This window comes from Triturus cristatus, chromosome 4_1, assembly GCF_964204655.1.
Source record: "Triturus cristatus chromosome 4_1, aTriCri1.1, whole genome shotgun sequence".
Lineage (NCBI taxonomy): Eukaryota > Metazoa > Chordata > Amphibia > Caudata > Salamandridae > Triturus > Triturus cristatus.
In genome coordinates, this window is record NC_140585.1 from 910,897,026 (window position 1) to 910,918,535 (window position 21,510).

Genomic DNA, 21,510 nt, shown 5'->3' on the forward strand with positions numbered 1-21,510 from the left:
TGGCAACTTTGCAACAAGTACATTGGGCTCCAAGTAGCCCCAACCTCTGGCAACTTCTTCTATGAAGATCTTCAGCTACATCACATTGTGTGCAGCGTGCCCTGCTGCTTTGGTAAACTGCCAAAGGTCCACTTGCGACTCCAGTGCCTCGGCCTGTGGGTCCTGTGGAGGGTCATCTCCAACTTCTTTGGGGTCCCCTGATTGCATGGGGCTAGCCCTTACTCCCCTGCTTTTGGTGAATCTCTTGGACCTTGCTGGTCCCACCATTGTACTTTCTTGACTTCCTGCATGGTTTGAATTTGCCAAAACTTGTTGGTGCTCCCGCCGGACACCGACCCCTCAGCACACGACATCCTTCATGGGACAGCTCGTATCTGGCTCCTGGTCATCCTCTGCATCGCCTGGTCCCCACAGCTGCAGAGTCAAGGTCATAGACATCATCCCTGAAGCACCCAACATCGAAGGGCATTAGTCTTCCAAGTCTCCTGGTCACTCCAGAGTGACAGACTCTGTCCCCTCTGCTTTCAGGTACTCTTCACCAAGAATACACGTTTGGATTCCCACAGACACTTTCTCCTCTTCAAGCAGTGGCACTTTCCTGAAGTCCTCCATTGGGTTCAATGACGATTTTTGCTACATCACTTCACCCCTATGCACTTGGCTTTCCTGTTATAGGTAACGTGGGTACTAGGGTATCCACGGGTGAGGTGGCTCTCCAATCTTCTGTCTACAACAGAGTTTCTTCAGGGTCCACTGGGAAGGGTCGTTATTCTTTAAAAATCCAACAGCGACTTACAAGTAGAGTTGAGCGGAGCCCGCGGTCGTGTTCCCATACTGCACACGCTCTCCGTGGAGTCCCCATCTACTTACCTTGGATGGTTCCTTGGTTCCCCAGAGATTCTACGTCTTCTCGACGATATTGTCCTGACTCGAGTCATGGTTCTTATACCACTTCTTAGTATATGGTTTGGTCTCGCCACCCTCGGGGCCCACTGTGAATTAGTTCTATTTACTGTGATTTCTTTGCTAAAGTATTGTGTGATCTCCGTGTAGGAGTAAATGTAACTAACTAGATAGAGTTATATAGCAAATACATATTTTTATAAATACTTTGTGTGGTTCTTTTTCATTGAGTCTATACTATAAGATTGCATTCTGGTAAAACAAGCTCCTTTACACTCCTTCAAGACTAAGCCTGAAGGCTGCTCTTCACAGCTACCACTTGAAGAGCTAAGGTTGTCTAAGATTTCTTAAATCACCATAAGGGTTGTCTGGACTGGTGCAAGATGCCCACTTACAATAGTGGACATCATATACCAGGCCAGCTTCTCACACCTATCCCCATTGAAACACACTGGGCTCCTGACGCTGATTTGCACCCGGCCACCCTCCTGCCGCTGGTTGTACTTTTGGTACCGCTTTGGACCTTGCACACCACTCATCTTAACTCCTGGAGATTGGTTCTTCCTTCCATAGGATAACATTGCAGAACCCAGAAATTTCAGTGTCCACTTTTTTAAAGAGAAAAGAGTTCATATTTTAAAAACATACTAACCTGAATGATTTTTCACTGATGCCAAATCATCTATAAAGGTACTTGGTGTTTTTATTATTTATTGTGGATCTCCTTATTGAGTCATGCTGTCATTTATTAATCATGATCTGTATTTTGCAAATATCTTGCTCTACTCTGTGTTAAGCCGAAGGCTGTTCGACCACACTACCCTCTAATAGAGCACTTTGGGAGTGCATAGCAAGCCCCCGTCCACCCTTAAGGGAACCCCTTACACTTTACACGGCATTCAATTTATTGATATATCACAGAGAGCCAGCTTCCAACACCTCCTCTTTTCATTGAAATGGCAGGACCTCAAACCCATCACCTTGCTGGAGAAATTTCCTGACAGTATGAAATAAGAAGGCAGATAAAACACGTTCAACACCATGGACAACACGCACTAGCCTAACAAAAGGCAAAGGCACAAAACAACTAGTAAACTTTGACAAAATGTCACGGAGGACATTTTGATCAGGTAGAAAACATGAATGTGAGGCACCCAAGGATTAGCGTTCCATATTTTAAATAAAAAGGGTGGGTTTCTAGAACCCGGTTTGCTCCGAGGCCGGCGTGTTTAGTAACTTCACAAACTCTCACTCTGAAACTATAAATTATATCATTGCACCAAGTAACACATCACTTACTTCCCTCTCTAGCAAGGTACAAGTTCCTTGTCCCAGTTGCCTTTTTGGTCTTCTTATCTTGCAGTTTCTTAGCTTCTTCGCGGGTGACAGCCAAATCTACCACTAGCTTCCGTCCATCGAGCTTTAAGCCTCCTCCCTGGAACAAAGATAGGGTAAACATTTCACTCTTCAGGGCAACAATCTAGATCATGGAGTGCCTCATAGCAAAAGCAAACAAGTAAAATTCCTTTGGGGGTCCACAATAATGAATGGAAACGTCCATCATGGGTAGCACCAACTTTCATGTGGTCAACTAGCCTGATGCCTAAAAGTATCCATCCTTATCTTCTCCCATATCAGATAGAGCACTCAATCCTATTAATTCAATGCCTGCAGCCTATGGAGCAAGCATTCACATTTCATAAACAGAGTGCACCAGCATGCCGTTGGGACCTATTGGTCTGTCAATGGTTTTCAGCCATGCTGCACAGCATCACAATATGCTGGGCAGCATGGTTAAAGTTTTAAAATCATTTTAAAAAGTAATCGACAAGGACGCCTGCGTCATGTTGTAGGTGTGCACACCATCCATGTGCTCGCCCACAAAATAATGCAGGTGCTTTATTTTTGGTTTACTTTTCAGTTACTGAACCAAGTTGGTTCAGTCTCTAAAATGAAAATAAAAGGTGCAAAATCGTGTTTTTTTTCTTTAAAGCATACATGGGGAGAAGGATGGGAGGCACGGATGCAACATGGATGCCTAAGCAACACAGGAGGAAGCAAGAGAGATGTGGAAGCATCACAGGGTTGGGAGCAAGCAACACAGCAGTTTGAGGTGGAGAGGAAGCAACAAAGGGAAGAAAGCAGGATGGTGATGTGGGCGAAGCAACACAGAGATCTAGGAAGAAATGGGAAGAAATACACTGACAGGGAGAAACAATGAGTGCAGAGAATTACACTAGGAATTCAGCTTGAAAAACATACACACATTTAATGCTTAACCCAGAAGAAAAAGGCAATACTCGAAAAGCAAACAGTGGAAGCCAAGAGGTAATGCTCTAAGGGACAAACACAAAATTGACAAGCTGGCACAGGAATAAGAAGCAGGCACATAAACTCCTGTATTCCAAACACCTAAGCAGCATAATCCATTAAAGAGCATGCAAAAGATTCTGCTATGCACAAATGCAGGCTATTGTACCCCACTAAGGCATTCAGATTCTTGTACAATATTTCCCTATGTGACAGGAAAATTCACAGAACCTTGCTTATTTTTTCCTTGTGATTCAGTTTTAGAGGAAGTAGCGAAAACCAATGCAGGAAGCATTGCTCAGAGGAACGGTCTGACAGAAAAAGGGAGAACTACATGTTGTATATTATACTGAGCAGCAACTATGAATTTATCATACAGAATATAACCAGGGAGCTCAACATGATCCTTGCTTTAAAAAAAGGCAAAGACATAATTTAAAGAGCACTTTCCAAGATATATCTTTAGACCATGTTAGGTGGGCAAAATGGGCAATAACGATCTTACATGAAAGTAAGATTCATATGCTCTTACACTTCAAGCATGACTGATGAAAAATCGTTTCAGCAACGTTATACCTTACCAGTGATTCATCGCGTGCTGCCTCCATACATTTCTGAGCAGATTCTTTATCCACAAACTGGGCAAAGGCACAACCTGAAAAAGAGAATATATCTAGTTCAGCTCTCCAATTCTAATTCTCTACAAGGCCATAGATGCTCCAATGTCTGGAAAACCGGCATTCCATTCAATGTTTTTGCCTGTGTCTACCTTAAAGTACAGAGACACGTGAGCACCAGACAGCTGGTAATAGCTAGGTAAGGAGTAGTAAAAATGAGAAACTCATTTTTTAGAAGAAGCTTGTGCGGGTACAATGCCACACCTTTCATTTCTTCAAGTTAATTTTAATAACCAGGACTTGGAGTCACAGCTATGACGAGGGGAGGACTCACGGTGACTTCGCTAATTAAGCAGTGGGCATTCAGTGTTATCATCCAACCCATGTCCACTGCCCTACCTGTTAAGGAGTTCAGTTGGAGCACTTGTCAACTGTACATGGTTGACAGCTCTGAAGACAGAATAATCGTCACATATAGGCCAACAAAAATTATGACTATGGAAAATTATGCGGTACACTGCCGTGAAATTACAGACCGCACCAAAGAAAAAAAATGCATAGTTTGATGGGTGGGGAGAGGGGGCACCAACAGAGATTGTTGCACAGGGCACCACCTTCTCGAAAGCCGGCCCTGACCCAGCCAGACATCGGACATTGCTCTTAACGGAGCTTCACAGGCTTGTCTATCTTTCACTTTGACTGCATGTTTTCCCTGAAGTCCCTTCCCCCTCCCATGGTCTGCCTGACGCTATCTGCATTTCTTTTTCCCCCGTTTACCTTTTCCCCTCTACCTTCCATTCCACATAAGATGTTTTGTCTTTGCTACGAGGCGCGAAAATAACTTATGTTATCGTGTAATGGCATGTTTTTCGACTGTCTGTTCTCACCGCGGAGTCCGAACAACCTTGGCCGATGCCCGGTGGAGCTGTCCTATGCAGCTATAGAGGAGTTTGGCCCTGGTTCACCCCCTCGGCTGTCACCTACCCAGCCGGACAGCTGACATGGTTTTCCTCGCCTCCCCATTAGGTTCCCTTCCCTCTATCTTTCTCTGATGTCTATACTTGGAATCTGTAACTGAAGTAATTAAGTAATCTTTAGCTTGCTGAGGCTCTTGTAAAGCGATCCGATACCTATGGGTCTAGCCAGCGCTATATAAAACTTTGCAAATAAATAAATTAATAAATAAAAATAAATAAACAGAAGATTTTTTTGTGGCCTGGCATACATACACATCTAATCTGACACTGGCTGGATAGTTTAAATTAACATTTTTGTAAAATGAATTCCTCTAGAGCACAGAGGAAAATACATTACAGACAACCAAACAGGGATGATGAAAGAATAACTAATCACTGCAGTTGCATGCTGCATGTTCTTTCCTACATCAGGAGTCATCTCACTGGTCCTAGGAATTCGGACCATCAAGGAGTGTATATGGAAAGGCTAAAGTGACGATATTTAAATAAAAATACACAAATGTCGGACTTTTCTGCACTGTGGATCTTTGATTTACCACAAAGAAGCAGTGTAGGACAACATAATCTCCTCAAGCCAGACCTCAAATCCAGCATCCATCAATCTTATGTTTGAAAAACAGATTCCTCAAATGTATTAGACGGCTTAACATATCAGAACAGGTAAGTGAACATTTTTGGGACAGAGGATCAACAGAACAACCATTTAAAAGAAATAACCAAGGACGCAAATCCAGGCTAACACACATTCAATAAAAAAAGCACTATATTAACTGGAATACTTGCAAGGACAAATAAAAGATAGCCTGGGACACGAAAATTGATGGATGTAGAACAGGTGTATCCAACCAGTCTATTGCAGGCTACCTGTAGCTCCCAGACACCTCCAAAGTAGCTCAGCAGCCTTGAGTTCATTTTAAAATAAGCTCAGGATCACATTTTTCTTTTAACCTTTAGGGAATGCCGTGTTTACTTTAAGTTATCATCAGGCTGCAGATAAAAGAGCCTGATAATGAGCAGTGCTTAGTCAGATTTTTGTCCCAGGCTGGGTCATAGAGGTGAAGCACTGAAGCATTTAACTCTTAAATAAAAGTCCTTGTCAACTCAATATTGGAGCCGGGGAACAAAATTATGTTTCTGAATGGTAGAAAATCAAAATGAAAAAACGTTACCTTAATGATTAACTTTTCATTTTAATTTTTTCCCATTTCTAAATGTTGCATTTACAAGCAGTAGAATTTTTGTTCCCAGTGGCCAGTAGACACTGTACCATATTTATTACTAAATAATTGTCATTTTATTTAAAATTTAAAATGAAAAAAACTTTCTATGAAACATCAAGTATTAATGTCTTTTTCTACTTTCAATTAAGCCAAATGTGTCCTAATGTTTTATGAAGCATGTTTATTCACTTAAAATTCCTCCCATTTAAACAAATGTATTTTTCTGTTACAAATACGGCACCATGTCTACAGGCCACTGGGAGCAAGATGCTTGCTGTTTGTAAATGTGACACGTGAGAATGGGAGAAAATGTAAATGATGAGTTTTATGGAATACATATAAACCAAGTTAACTCTTCAGTATAATGTTCCCACAACAGTGCCATATAAGTGAAAAATACAGCCATTATTTTAAGTTGGAGAAATTCAAAGTGCAGAAAAATGTTCCATATTCTGAAATTTTTTGCTGAACATATTTCTGCACTTTAAATTTCCCCCATTTGTGTTATACATGTAATGGGGCAATATATGGCAAAAGGTATTTTCTGTGCCTCAAGTACATACAACACAGTCTCTCAGTCACCCATTCACATATATCCCACTCATACGTACACTTGTTCACACATCCCCCAACACCACACACTCAGTGACACACATGGCAGCTCTGTCAAAGTGCCCCTAGTAGTCAAAGTATTTTGTTCAAACCATATCATCTAGCTCTATGGACATTAGGCTTAAAGTCAATTAAGCTGGACGTGGGGCGTCTTGTAACAATGAGAGAGTTGCTTAGCCTTCAGTGGCTCACGATGATTATCACAGATATGAAGCAGCTCTCACTACAGAAAAGGTTGGGGTCTCTTAATGTAGAAGAAGAAATAAAACAATGGAGAGAGGAAAATAAGTTACTGCTTTCAGCAAATGGGTGGAAATGCGGCAAAGGATGGCTTTGTGGAGTAAAGCATTGTCGAACTCCATAGAAGACAGCCATACAAAGATAACATTGATTTAAGAGTGACAATGGGCTCGTCCCATAATTCACTGAATATCTTTGTTGAAGGTGGCTTGTTGAGGTGGTGTAGGCAAAAAATGTCTAGTACCGTAATACTAAACAAATAGGCAACCAAGAATTTAAAATTTCTCAGCCCAAAAGGGTTCTGGTTCTGTTTACCCATGAGGTTTTATTTCTTTTGGTTACAGCACGGCTCAACCGTACATCACAGCAGCAGTCTAATTGAATAAAGTCTGTTTTCAGTTCAAGTTCCTTCTGTTAGCCTCACCAGTAAACTGGTGCTGATGTGGCAGATTCTTCAGAAATACCAGCCCTTACAGAAAAATATATTTCTTAGGGGGAATGAATAGTACTGTTTCTTGAGAAAATTCTAATTGCTAAAAAATAATTGATGCAACTAGATTCTTCAAGGTTGTCACGAGAATGCTACTCCACCAATTTAGACAATCAGACATTCAAACTAGTTCACAACCTTCAAACTACCTTTTGCATACAGTTCTACAGAAACGCCTATTATCACTTATGGGTGATCCTACTTATTTTTAAGCAAAAGAGGGTTACCTGGACACGGGTGTACTGCACATGTCACTAGAACAAAGTGACCACTCTATATCTATCACTGGAAGAGCACGAAATGATCAAACTCTTTAGTAGGCTGCCAAACACACAGCAGCTCAGTAAACCTACCTAGGACAAAACTATGCAGAAATATTTTTAATGTTTGAGCCCTAGAAACTTCCACTGCACATATAGGGATTGTGCTAGCCAAGTCTTGACATGTTTACTGTCATTTACAGACACGCCATGAAACTGCACAAGTTGCATGCAGTATTCCCAACTGCGGTAAATGACATCACCAGACAACAATCTTGCTGGCAATAAAGTCACTGCTGGAAGCACTCTGTAACGAACGTCCCAAAACAGGTTTAGGATTTTAAAGGAACAGTAAACTGTTAATTCTTTTTTTAATCAAAATAAATGTTAAGTGCTTTTGTTAAATTAAAAAACAAAAACACCTGATTCAAAATCAACATTTATATTTAAAATAGGTAAGGAGCACCTACATTATACGAAAAATAGAAAAAGATTTTTAACACCAAAATCTTATTATTGCCAATAATCGCTCTTTTGACAACAATGCCATCACAATGTTGTGGCACACTGAACACGACACTGGGGAGTTCTGCCAATTCTTTGGTAGCTAGTTGGATTAATCTGGTAGGAGGCACAGATGTAAGCAAAACAAAGCAGGAGCCGGACTAGCTGTGGGCTGAGTTGAAGTTATAAAAATAACTACGGCATCAAGTAAGGAATGGGGGATGTAGTGAAATTACAGGCAAAGAGGGAATAATAGTGTGGAAAAGGGTGAGAAGTGGCAGAGGGTTATTTTCCCTAAAAAAAAATTACATTGGTGGGAAATTTGGTTAGTATATGCATTTCCCTTGAAGGCCCCATGAATGAAACTTTTTTATGGGCCATGAAGCAATAGCTGCTGAACCCCAGTGAACTTGACGATTGGTTATGCCAGTCACTGAACCACTGACACTCAAACACACGCAGGCTGTTACTGGAAAACCAAACCTTCAATTTCAATAGATTGAGTCAAGACAGTTTTTCCTTCAAGCAGCACCAACAATGAAAATAGCATATGCCATATTAACAAGCTGCACAATTTAAATACGATCCTTAAGCTTATTCAGGGGTGTGGAATTTAATAAAATATCTTCTTGTCCATGGGGCAGGGTGCTTCTTGAATCTACTTGTCCTGTAACAAAATCCACTTGTCCCTTTAGTGCCATGTAATGCGACGACAAATTATGGCAGCAATCTCATATATAAGAGCTCTAAAATAGCCTCTCCGATTATGCCAGGGCTACTTCCATTGTAAGGTTTGAATACTAGCAATTCCCTTATGCTGCAGATCTACATACTGGGGCTGAAGGTAATGGTGGGCAACAATTCCAGGGTTGGATGCCAATTTGAGTCTGTGCACACCTACTAACTTGCATGTTTTAAGGGTTTTCTCCAACACTTCTCTAATATTGTCTCATACTGCGAAAGGTTGAAAAGTTACACCGGACAACGGCAGACATAAAACTTCTTCCAGGGTTGGGATATAAAGTAGTTGGAGGGAAAGTGAACTTGCAAACACTCAGATTTTCACTTGAGCAAATCTACACCTGGATATTTGCTCATGCTAAAATGCAGTTCACAAATAATTTTTAAAGAGGACTATTTCTTGGCCTACTTGTGTAAAGTCTTGTGAATTCAAACAAGTCATATCTGCAATTAATTCAAGCTCATGGATGCACTTTTGAGACTTTATTTAATAATTGGGCCCCTAATTAGGTCTGGAGTTAACCATGACCGTTTGTGTTTATTAAAATTCTTTCTCTTTCTCTCTCTCTCGGTCTATCGGCTAGCTTCACTTTGAGTGACAGCTTTCTGTTCTTTTACAAGGAGCATATCGACACACAGTCGTTTTGTTCAGTGCCAGGAACACTGTGGCAATGTGTGCTTTTGAGACCAACATGTTTTTGCTTTTGCCTACGTTTATTATAATGGTGAGGGCCCAGCAGCTCCCAACACCAATAAGGTTTTACAAAAACCATGGCAAAACATGTCACACAATGACAAAACTAAAAGTCTGACCAACAATTTCAGACCTTCTGGCTTTACCCAAGCTTGTTTATTTTTATGTTTCCCATAATATTATTAAAACTGGTTACACTGATTTTTCCATTATAAATATTTTGGGGAAATACTAGCATACTTTAACACATTTTACTAAATAATGCTGCAAAGAAATGGTAACAAAAATTTTACAATAGTTTAGCGAAATGCTTTTGCATTTTTTTGTGAACATTTTATTTTGAAAGCAAAGAATCATCAATCTTGCTTTCAAGGTTCTGCAAATATTTGCATCTAATCAGAGAGCATTCAGGGAGCGGTATACATAGCCTCATATTGCTAAACATTAAAAAACTTGTGTACATATTTTTATACTTGAGCCACTGTTAGTAGTGCAGTCCGAGCTTAGAACATTTAATTAGAGCGCTCACCCTAACAATAAAGGCTTTGCATTAATGAACCATAAAAGCAAGTTGACGCAAATATTACCTTAACTGCAGGCAATACCTTTCCCTGATCTATAATGTGGTACTGTAACCTGGTAGCTAAAGGGTTTGTGCTGTAGGGAGTTGTGCCTACTTGTCCAAAGGACAAAATACACATGAAAACGTGTTGCCCTTGACCCCAAACAATATGTCCCGTGCGTTGAGCTAAAGGAATTCCACATCCCTGCTGAATGCCTGCATATTGATCTTAATGAGATGGTCGAAAAATATTACATTCTACTGGTGGTGTAACAGACCATTTTACTTGTAAAATATCCAAAAGGATTTGGCATTCATTAAGCCGACTCTACAATTTACTTGGTAAGAGCAATTCTGTAGTTATTACCAGGACCAGCTGTGTTAGTTCATTAAGAGAGGGTGGCAGGGGAGGAGGTCACCTGGCTTTTAAACTGAAGTGCTGTGAGTGACCCACACCTTTCACCAGCCATTAGATTTTACAATGCTCTAGCTAGATCTAGATGGCAAGCCACATTTGAGACACAACTGTATCAGACCCTGCCTCTCTCAAACATACAATGCCTAATTTTTCCCTTTAAAAATCTGTGTGTGAGCAGCACATTTACCAGATCTTACCTTTGGAGTGCTCGGTTTCTGGGTGAAGGACAATTCGCACGTACTTGAGATGCCCGAAGCGTTCCAGCAACTCCCCAAGAGTGTCTTCTTCAGTATCAAATGACAAATTCCTGGAGATACAATGGAAGGGGAGTAAAAAATGCCATTCAACTAAGAACAACTGCCACTTCACTTTGGAAATGAACATAAAGAAACCCTGGAACCAACCCCCTTCTGTCAGTATTTAATCCTGAGATGGACAGAAAGAAAGATGCAATGAGACAGGCAGTTTATGGTACGCAAGGAGATGAACATGTGTCATAATGCGAAAGTATAGAAAATAGGTAGGAATTTCAGGGCCAAGGAAACTGATCTCCATCAGGGAACATACTATGTAAACAAGGACAAGGAGGCAAAAGGCATTTATGGACATATAATCTCACCGAACAAAAAGTGTTCTGCCCTCTCCAACATCAGACGGCAAATCTGTTTTCTTCTTCTTGGACTTCTTTTTACCTAGGAAGCAGTGAGATTAGTGTTTAGGGCACGAAATTCCCAAACTGCACATCACTTCAACAGCGCCATAGCTTTTGTCTATCATACTTCTGGATTTACAATGGTCGTATCGGTCTCTTCTTTGTTCCAGTGACTTCAAATATACATTGAGTGAGTACTTTGTGCAGGGGAATTGCAGCAATGACTATTGTAGACACAATTCTTCAGATTCTAGTTGTACGAAGATGTGTTGCTGGGGCTAGACTGTGTTGCTGGGGCTAGACTGTGGAGCTGTGGCTGGCTACATAGCTGAGCTACTCTATAGACATGTCATCCGACAGGGCAGAAAGCGCTTTAATCATAATCATTATTTTAATTAAACACTGACGATGCCAAAGGACTCAGCCTCCTCATACATAAAGAGACACCAGCATCTGTCAAGTGTAATATGCACCCGGAACTCCAAAATACCCCAGCAGTCAATTCCTGTAAGAGGCCACACAGCTTTGATTTAGAACTCATGGACACGCGTGTCCTCATAGTGTTTTACACCAGCCCCCAGGGTGTAAGATCACAGCATTCTTAAGCACCAAAAGTCTGTAATGTTAACCAAGGAAATATATCCGATACTGGAGTCTGTGACACAGGACTAAAAACCTCCGACCTAAAACAAGTTTTGGAGTGAAGAATGCAAATACTACAACTCCCTGCCACATTGAACTACAGGAGCAGGGTGGGGCTTAAAAATGACAGTAAGAGATTTTGGAGGAGAGAAGGAATGAGAATAGGGCCTTTCAGTGTTTTAAAGAGAAGATGTGTAGCTGTTTCACCTCCATTGAATCATTACGTTAATACACAGAATAAGATTGCAACCAAAATATTAACCAACTGAAATACAAGTTCAATATTTTTCAAATGAAATTCTTTTGTGTAATTCTATTGTTACTTTTATAGTTTGAGCACTAATAATTGGCTACCCTAATGCACATCACCTCACCATTCTAGACTAACTGAGGAAAGCTCCACACCTCAGTGTTCATAGGCCTCAGCCCAAGGAAGTAACAAAGTTCAGGATAGTGTGAATGAGAGGGAGTGCACCAATGATGGCAATAAAAGTGGAGTTAGGGAGAAAAGGGGGCCCAGGTTTATATAAATGTCTTAGTGAGATGTTGTGAGACACTGTCAGGTACATTGCATTTTGGGCCGTGGGACAGGTGAATTAGATCATGAAAGGCGCATGCAGAACTGAAGAAAATAGGGAGAGGGAAATATAAGTGATGTCTTAAGACTGAAACATTTCCAGCGTGAAATTTTTGGTGTGGTATTACATGCAGGGAAACGAAGATAACCTTTGCTAGATATGTGTTACATCCATGCTTTTTATGTTGCTTAGTAATAGGAACAATTTGTGACAGAACCAAAATGAGACATACCTAAACAAAGATAGTACTGGTAATACAGCAGAAAGGATGTATTTAGAAGCTACAGGATAGGTCCAAACATTTGTGATCTAAGAAAGCAGATGGGGCGCGGAATTTCAGCATAACTACCAACAATGAGGTTAGGCCTAACCTAACTAAGTACATCCACTATGGCTAAACATTCAGTTTTATTGGCTCCCAGCCCTTCTTATTAAGTCTGCCACAACGATGCCTTCTTTGGCCGTCAGATGCATCTGCCATGTCTAAATTTGCACAAGCATTAGGCATAAAGCTCCCCAAGCTTCAGGCAGCCTTAAGAATAAGCCATCTCTACAAAATAATTCACAGTCCTGTATAAGATAGGCACCTTTCTTCTCCTCTTCGTCTGATGAACTCCCATCACTTTCTTCCAGTCCATCATCATCATCACTCTCATCCGATTTTCTATGTTCACCATCCTCATCTTCCTCAACGTCCTCACCTTCGTCCTCATCCTCACTGCTTTCCGGACCCTCAATAGCAGCTGCTTTGCTATATCGAAGACATCAAAAATTGTAGAAACTGAAAAGTATGCTCAACAACAAACCGATGATTCCCCGACGACGCTTACAGGTAAACAACTGGAACACAGACATCAATTCTAAGATACACTCATTATAAATCATCTGAGGCTTTTACAATAAATCCTGGATCCGTTACTCTATGGGGTTAAGGCACTCCCTCATTAATGAGGATTCTTTCTTAATACAGTCCCATATTCCTCAACTTGCTTCAATAACCAAATGGAACGCACACAACATATCCATTCGACAGAAGCCACATGGAGTATGCCACAAGGTACAGCAATTCCACGGCCCTCAATTATCACATTCAAGGAGCCTTCAATACTCTTGTTAATAGTTCCTTAGCTCAAACAGCTTATCTCGTTCACACCCAACAATGCCAAGGGTCTTGTTCATTGCTTTTAACATTGCATCCACGAATCCTATGGGCGTACATAAACCCAGCCTTGTATCACACTCAACAACCCCAGCAGAGGGCCACCATGTACTCACCGGTTATCACTGCCTCATTTTTAGAGAACTTAAGTATCCCTATTTAAACTTGCACAAACGTCTTTCGAAGCACCTAATTATAGAGCATATCAAACATATTCCCATCGAGACAATAAGTGACAAAACCAGATTGTCTATGTGGGGTATGCACTGTATTGATAGAGATCGACAGAAAACCACAGCTTGCCACTGGTAAAGCTTTAAAGTTTTCTTTCTCTGAACCATCGCTCTCTGCCAAATACAAAAGTGGAAATGTAAAAATAAATAAATAATAATCCATATTTGAGGTTTCAAGGCGGTGGGGACTGTTGGGGAGATTAAGTGAGCTTTTACTAAGTGAGCTTTTACCCAGAGTCACAAGATGCTGAGCTGCCCCCGGCATTGAACCGTGATCCAGCACTCAAGAATCAGCCGGTCCGGCCGCTGCGCCCCACACCTCTTCCACTGGGGACAAAATGTCAGGGAGAATGTTAAGGAATGTCTGATAGATTAGGAGACAGGACTGTAAGGTCTTGTTTTCCAATGCAGCAACCCATCAGTTGTTCATGGACTCACTGACATGTGCAGGCTAACAGAGGAGGTGAAAAAGAGCACATTTTAACTAGAGCTTGCTCACTAAGGATGTTCCACATTTGGAGAGGTCTGGTGCATGAAAAGAATGTAGTATGTCAAATCCAGGGTGAAGTCTTTGGGTTTAAAAGGATTGCATGTTTTTCTCTGGCCACCAAGTGGCTGAACAAACCAATTCTTGGTTCTCTCTTGGCATCTATGGGCAGCATTCTGTTAAATGTGCAGCTATGTTCATTCTGTGTAAACGCCTTTAAGAAATAAAGACCACATGTGAAATACAATGCAGTTGTTAGTTTTTGAAAGCAAAATAGCACTCAAAGCCTACAGGCAATAAAGCACAATACGCTAGATTTTCCCTACTGTTGTTGGATATCTGAAGGCTTTCAATGCATCAAGTGGTCCGAGACAGCAAGAGGGCACCATTTTAGCACTATCTAAAATACCTTAGGTTGGGATGGAGAAAGATCACCTACATGGTTCTGCAGATCACGAGCCCGTCTCAAATTCACCATAGCAAGCTGTAGATGTTTTACCCCTGTACCTCAGCACATGTGATGATTGTTGGAGGCACATTTGTAACAATGATTAGGCCAGAGTGCAAGGCCCTGCGGTCGGAGGGACACACAATGGGCACCCTCCATTGACAAGCTAACCAATGTCAGCTCACCGGGCTACAGAGAAAAGACAGTGGTGGTAGTTCTCTTATTTGAGCTGCAGGAAAATACTTTTTACCTGTTACATACTAGCAACAGTGGCCAACTGGGCTCTCCAATGTTTTTAAATTGGTTTGTCAGTTCGCCGCAACCAGGTCCTTCAGCTATCCATGTTGGACAAGGATGCCACGTATGTGTTTAGTTTAGTGTGCCATGGATGTGTATATGTAGCATCAATCAATCACTCAATCAGGGATTTATAAAGCGCGCGACTCACCCGTGAGGGTCTCAAGGCGTGGGGGGGGGGGGGGGGCGGTGCAGCTCCGGTCAGTCGAAGAGCCAGGTCTTGAGGTTCTTCCTGAAGGTATGCAGGGTAGGCGAGCGTCTGATGTTGACGGGGAGCTTGTTCCAGGCCTTAGCTGTGATGTAGGAGAAGGCTCTTCCGCCTGCTCTGCTTCTGCGGTTGGTCTCTGCCAGGGCGATGTCGCGGAGCGGGTGTTCCTTTTGGGTACGTGGAAGGAGACTCTCTCGTTGAGGTATTTGGGTTCGATGTTGTGGAGGGATTTTTAGACATGGGTGAGCAGTTTGAAGGTTACTCTCTTCTCGATGGGGAGCCAGTGTAGGTCTCGTAGGTGATGGGTAATGTGTTCTTGCTGTGGGGTCCCGAGGACGAGTCTGGCTGCAGAGTTCTGGATGGTTTGGAGCTTGTGTAGGAGTGTTCTGTTGATGAGGGCGTTGCCTCAGTCCAGTCTGCTGGTTATGAGCACATGAGTGACGGTTTTCCTGCATTCGGGGGGGGGGTATCCATTTGAAAGACTTGCGGAGGATGCAAAGGCAGTTGAAACTGGAGGAGGCATCGGCGTTGATCTGGCAGGTCATGGTGAGGGAGGAGTCAAGGATGATGCCGACGTTCCGTGCGTGGTCTGCAGGGGTGGGTGGACTCCAGAGGGCCACCAGGTGTTGTCCCAGGCGGAGGTGGAGAGTCCAAGGATGAGGACCTCAGTCTTCTCCATGTTGAGCTTCAGGCTGCTATTTTTCATCCAGGCAGCGACGTCCTTCATTCCTTCCTGGAAGCAGAGTCTGGTGTCTTCTGGGTTCTTCGTGAGGGAGAGGATGAGCTGGGTGTCGGTGTAAGATACTATGCTGAGCCCATGTTGTTGTAGCATGTGACACAGGTAGCCATAGCCACACTGAAATCCATTTGGCATTGGCTAGATTAAAGTGGTACCCAAGATAAAGGAATGGAGAAAGAGCCCAGGCACCAGATATGAATTTCAGGGCTCACCCAAGAACATTCTATAGGAAACTGGGTTTTTGTTACAGTAGTCCTACCCCCCCTATCTTGTGCCTCTCTAAGGGACCCAGCACCAAATTAATGAAGACTGCCACTGCAGGATGCGTGAAAAGGTGCTCTAAAAAGTGAAAACATGACATGGCACACACCCTGTGTGCCTTGTCCCCTAACACTGCACGTAATACTTTTAAGTCACCCCTACAACAGGCCTTACAGCCCTAAGGAAGGGTGCATTATATTACGTGAGGACATATCTGCATGAGCAGATATATGCCACTGTACTGGCCAGTTCAATTACTGATAGTACAAGTGACTGGGAAGCCATCTTAAGGTATGTACTGGACACTGGTCAAAGCGAGTTCCCCAGCTACGTAATGGCTTCACTGAAGCCTATTATGTTTAGTATCAAACACCTAATATTAATAAACCCACACCGATTCCAGTGATGGATTTATTAATGCATGCACCCAGAGGGTACCTTAGTGGTAGCCCCTGAAACCTACAGACCACTAGTGTATTGGCTGACTCGTCCTGCCTAGTCTTCCTCCACAGACGCATTTCTGACCTGCCGGAAGTAAGAGCCCATGCTCTTGAGTTCGGAACAATGCCTGCTCTGGCCGGAGGTGTAATCATCTCCCCACCAAGCAGGATGACTAGTAATCAGCATATCAAGGGAGGAGGCTTCAAAGGCATCCACTGCCTTTGATTTGCAACCTTGGCTTCCCCCAAGCAGGGGAAATGCCACCCCCTTGTCCAGGGCTCATTTGGCACCAGGACAGGTGGAAAAATTAGCTACTCTGGGGGCGATTTCCCCATCAGGCTAGTACCAATAGAAAAATTCCAGCATCTTGGTTTTTGGAGGAATTTGGATCTCTGGGTCAGAGTTATGCCCACTTCCCACAGGAAATGGTCATGTAGAGCAGTGGTTCTTAAACTTTTGACTCCTGAGGACCCCACTGAATCACCACTGGAACTCGGGGACCCCCAAGCAAATTTGTATGATTTAAATTTCAAACGTTAAAACAGTAATTCGAAAAAAATAAACACGTGTGCACACAAAACAAATACTCGAAATACTAAGGATTTTAGGAGCATATTTACAAACCCCTACCACCATGGAAACATCACTTTTTGTAACGTGCGCGTGTCGATAGGGGTTTCGCCTTATTTACAAGGCAGTGGTAAGCCACTTAATATGGCTTAACGCTGCCTTGTAAATAAGGCCCCCTTTCATGCAATGCTTAGCGTGAAAGGGGTGGGTAGTGGGTTTTGCAGTGGGCATTCCACCGCAAAACCCATTGATTTTGATGCTGCCCCCTATTCACAGGGGCAGCGTAAATAGGAGGCAGCGCCAAATGTAACACCAGGGAAAACCAGGTCTTAACTTGGCGAAACGAGGAGAAATGCTTTATTTCTCCTAATTTTTGCATTTTCAATGTGTGCTGCCTTGTGCAGCACACATGGAAAAAGCAAAAGCCTTGGATTGTTTATGTTCAGGAAGGTGACCCTTCCTGCACATTAACAATCATTTTAAAAAAATAGCATTTTGTAACTTCCATGTGTGCTGCATTAAGCAGCACACATACAAGTGACAACACCCAATTTCAAGATTGTTTATGTGCAGGAAGGGGGGACCTTCCTTTACATAAACAATCTTCCCCTGCACGCAGACACCCTTGCACTGTGTTGCAAGGGTGCCTGCGTTGGCGCTACACTGCTAAGTGTAGCACCAGCACAGGGCAAAATGTAGGGCTGCATCATATTCTTGTAAATATGGTGCAGCCCTGCGTTTCTGAAGTGGCGGCGCGTGCCGTTAAGCCACAGAAGCCAACGACACGCTCCACCACTTCTTTTGTAAATATCCCCCTTAGTATTTTATATTGAAAGAATTTGCAAAAAACTAACATTTTAATGGGAAGGTTGGTGCTGCATCTCTGTGACTAACTTTTAAATGGTTGGTCTTATTTTGCAGTACGAGGTTCCTACTCCTGCCAGGGCCAGACTGGAAACCCAAAGCAGCCCTGGTAAATGTTTTCAGACCAGTCCCCATACGGTGCACACCAAGTGCATGGAGTGTGCCTGACCACTACAAAGGGGGCTTTGGGAGGCTCTCCCCCAAAGAAATTTAGGAAACAATGGTGCAGTCTACAACACGTTTATCACTTTACATCACACACATATAGAGACAATTAATCATAAGTGTAAATCAGTGTATAGAAAATGTTACATAAGGCAAAGGGGACTACAAGGTATAGGATTCACATGTCATTTATACTAGTAGGCATTTTTAAAGAGTGCTTGGTCTGGAGAAGCACAGAAAACTCGGGATTCAGAACATAAGACAGTGGTTAGCATTGACTTTAACAATAAAAATGTATTTCCAAAATAAACCTTTTTAGCAGCATCGGGATAATGAAAGACAGGGTAAAAACATAAGCTACTAACTTGTACCATGCAGTTTGCAAGCAGCTCTTTGATGACAGTTTATAGGTCACTGTGCTAGATTACGGTTGTCACTTATGTACTGCACAGTAACAAAATAATCTTTGTGACAAAAGCAGTAACCCACTCGCCTGTGCACATAAAATACTGTTATTTAAAATGCACAACACACGTTCTTTGCAATAGGCATATTAACCCTCTGTGCTACATTAGATAACTCAAAGCTGCCACAGAACAACACTATCATCTCTCTCCAGCAGGTACATTAATCACTGGTGTTATCTTGACACTTTTATTGTTGCTGGAAAACTGCTAATTATACAAGTGCAGTGCTTTTTAAACTGCTGCCTGCGGACCCCCTGGGAAAGTGTCAGGGACCCCTGGGGGTCCCCAGACCACAGTTTGGGAAACGATGTTCTACACATTCAAAGGATCATTTGTAGTGGGTCAGACTGAGAGGTGTTAAGTAAAGGAGGGATAGGGCCCCTTTGAAGCTCCAGAGTTAGCCCTCCCATTTCCTGACCAATTGTTCTAAGGAGCACCAACCCCACCTATGTTGAAAGTTAATGAAGTGGATCCACCTCCCCTACTTTTGTGGCCCTGTTTTGAGGGTTCTCCAGTCTGAAGACCCTAGCTGTGCCCCATCATTCCACTCACACATTTTTACAAAGACCCTAATAGAACTAGTATGAGTGGATTAAGCAAAACGGCAGAGCTGCCCAGAATTGGGCTCAGAAGGGACTTCTGGAATACACATATTATGTGTAAATATGGGGCTAAGACTTTTAGCTAGTGTGGCAAGAGTTCTCTATTAGGAACCAGAGGCACCACAGCAGTAGGGACCGAGAAAATCTTCTGTGTTTGCAAGCCTGCCAGGAAGGGCTGCATGAATACTGCTTGAAGGCAGGAGGAGACGGACTGTTCAGGAGGGGCATGGGAAGTGTTCGTGAATGAGGAAGATGCTGTCCATGAGAGAGGGGCCACTATGGACCTTAGGTAGAATTAACTGAAATTGCCCTTACAGCTCAATAGTACCTGCACCACTCATGCAGAAGAATGAGGTCTGCGAGTCCCGACTGTCCCAGAAGCATGCGTTTTACTTTGAAGCCTCCATTTCCATGGGGCCTTCCCGAAGATTATCCAAAACGCGCTGTGGTGAAGAAGCACTCCTGAATACATTTCATGGTCACAACAAACTGAGCTGTTAAAAAACCATTGCTCCATTAAGACAATACCTTATGCCAAAGATCAGGTCTGCACCCAGGTAGGCTTCTAGCTTTGTTGTGGTGGGGAGTGGCTTGTGATTGCAAGCAACAGAACTTGAACAGAGCCGGTCCTGCACCAGTGCTCACTTGAACTGGTGTGCACCAGAACTGTACAACGTAAGGCGTTGGCCGGTTTGCGACACCTAGTTGACAGTGCCGCTTGGTGTGCCAAATACAAACACACAACCATGAGCTGTAGTCTCATCGGGGGTGTAGACCATGCCTAGACCATTGATGGAAGTGAAGGCCAGTCTTAGGCAAGAAACAGAGACCAATGGTACTGAGTAATTCAAGGTGTACTGCTTGAAGGGGTGGAGCTTTCATCATTTGACTTGCATGTCTTAAACCGGACTAAACTGAAGGGGGTGGGGAGGGGGATTAACTATATTCCATGAGAAGGAGGGAGCCTAGGGAAGTAGCCATTAACCCTTAAGAGGGGGGCCTGAACTACACAATCTCCATGAGATCTCTGAAAGGGAACAGCATAGGCTGTGCTCTGAAACACATTGTATGCCTTTCTGAATCTTACTTTACAGTAATGTTTGCGTATTTAGAAATAAAGTACTTTTTCTTTTTAAATAAAAGCACTGGGTGGACCTTGGATTATTTATTAGTTTGACAGTTTCAGTTCTGAGTCTCTAACACAACACCTTCCTGGGTAAGCCGTGAACTGCTCGGCTCAGTGAGCATCAGGGACAAGTGCTAACAGAGTTTACAGGATGCTCAATTTTTGGTTCAACAACACAGTTATGCCCAATTTCATTAGTGGCAAAAGGCTCTTTATAACACAATGTGAGCTGCCAGCTCTAGGACGTCCGAAAAGGTATCTGCAACAATATACAAATGCACTTGGCAATTAACCCAGCAGCCACGTTTAAGGAAGTGAGCATATTGACTCCCCCAAGCAACAATAGTGGCCAATAAGCTGCTGCTCTATGTTCAAAGCTAATACTTCCCCTAGGTATCAGAGCATTAGTGAGCATATTAAAACAAAGTGTAAAAGAGGCATCCTGGTTCTCTGTGAGAATAACACTAACAAAAGTAATGAAAAAAGAAAAGTCCCAAGAAACAAATTCAGTCACAGGGATGATATGGTTAAGAACAAACAACTCAACAGCATTGAAAAGGATTTGTTATTGTTAGCTGCATAAGCATAGCTTCCAAATGAGTTTCTATTGAATTTAACCCACCATTAAATGACATTAGATAAGCAGCATCCACAGCACCAGTGGCCCTTCCTTGGACACACTGTTTCTAAACCAAATATATAAAAGTAAATTGCAGACTAATCATACTTGCCCTAAAATTATCTCCATTGACTCTCTGAAACTAATTTTCAAATGTTCACTTATAAATATTGCAAGATCCTTCTGCACATCATCAGAAAACAGTTGTCAAATATACATAGATTCCTATTTGGATCTGTCCTGGACTACTTATTGTAACCTTATTGTACATAAGCTTGCCTGCACATGAAATTAATTTTGGGTGCAATTCACATTAATGCCAAGAACTGTCAGAGCCACAAATTATATGTGTGTGCTGTGTAGGAAGTTGCCTCTGTATATACTATACCAAAAAAGTGCTATAG

The 21,510-nt window shown here is 42.5% G+C and overlaps 1 protein-coding gene across 2 annotated transcripts in view; it reads right to left on the reverse strand.

Moving 5' to 3' along the window:
* RBM28 (RNA binding motif protein 28) overlaps positions 1-21,510 on the reverse strand; it is an 88,153-nt gene that overhangs the window by 36,591 nt on the left and 30,052 nt on the right. For both annotated transcript variants that reach the window (XM_085653691.1, XM_085653690.1), the window contains exons 8-12: positions 13,008-13,171; positions 11,168-11,240; positions 10,746-10,855; positions 3,795-3,868; positions 2,203-2,338 (exon numbers count right to left, since the gene is read on the reverse strand). In XM_085653691.1, the coding sequence (XP_085509817.1) occupies positions 2,203-2,338; positions 3,795-3,868; positions 10,746-10,855; positions 11,168-11,240; positions 13,008-13,171 (557 nt within the window). The remainder of the gene's footprint in view (positions 1-2,202; positions 2,339-3,794; positions 3,869-10,745; positions 10,856-11,167; positions 11,241-13,007; positions 13,172-21,510) is intronic.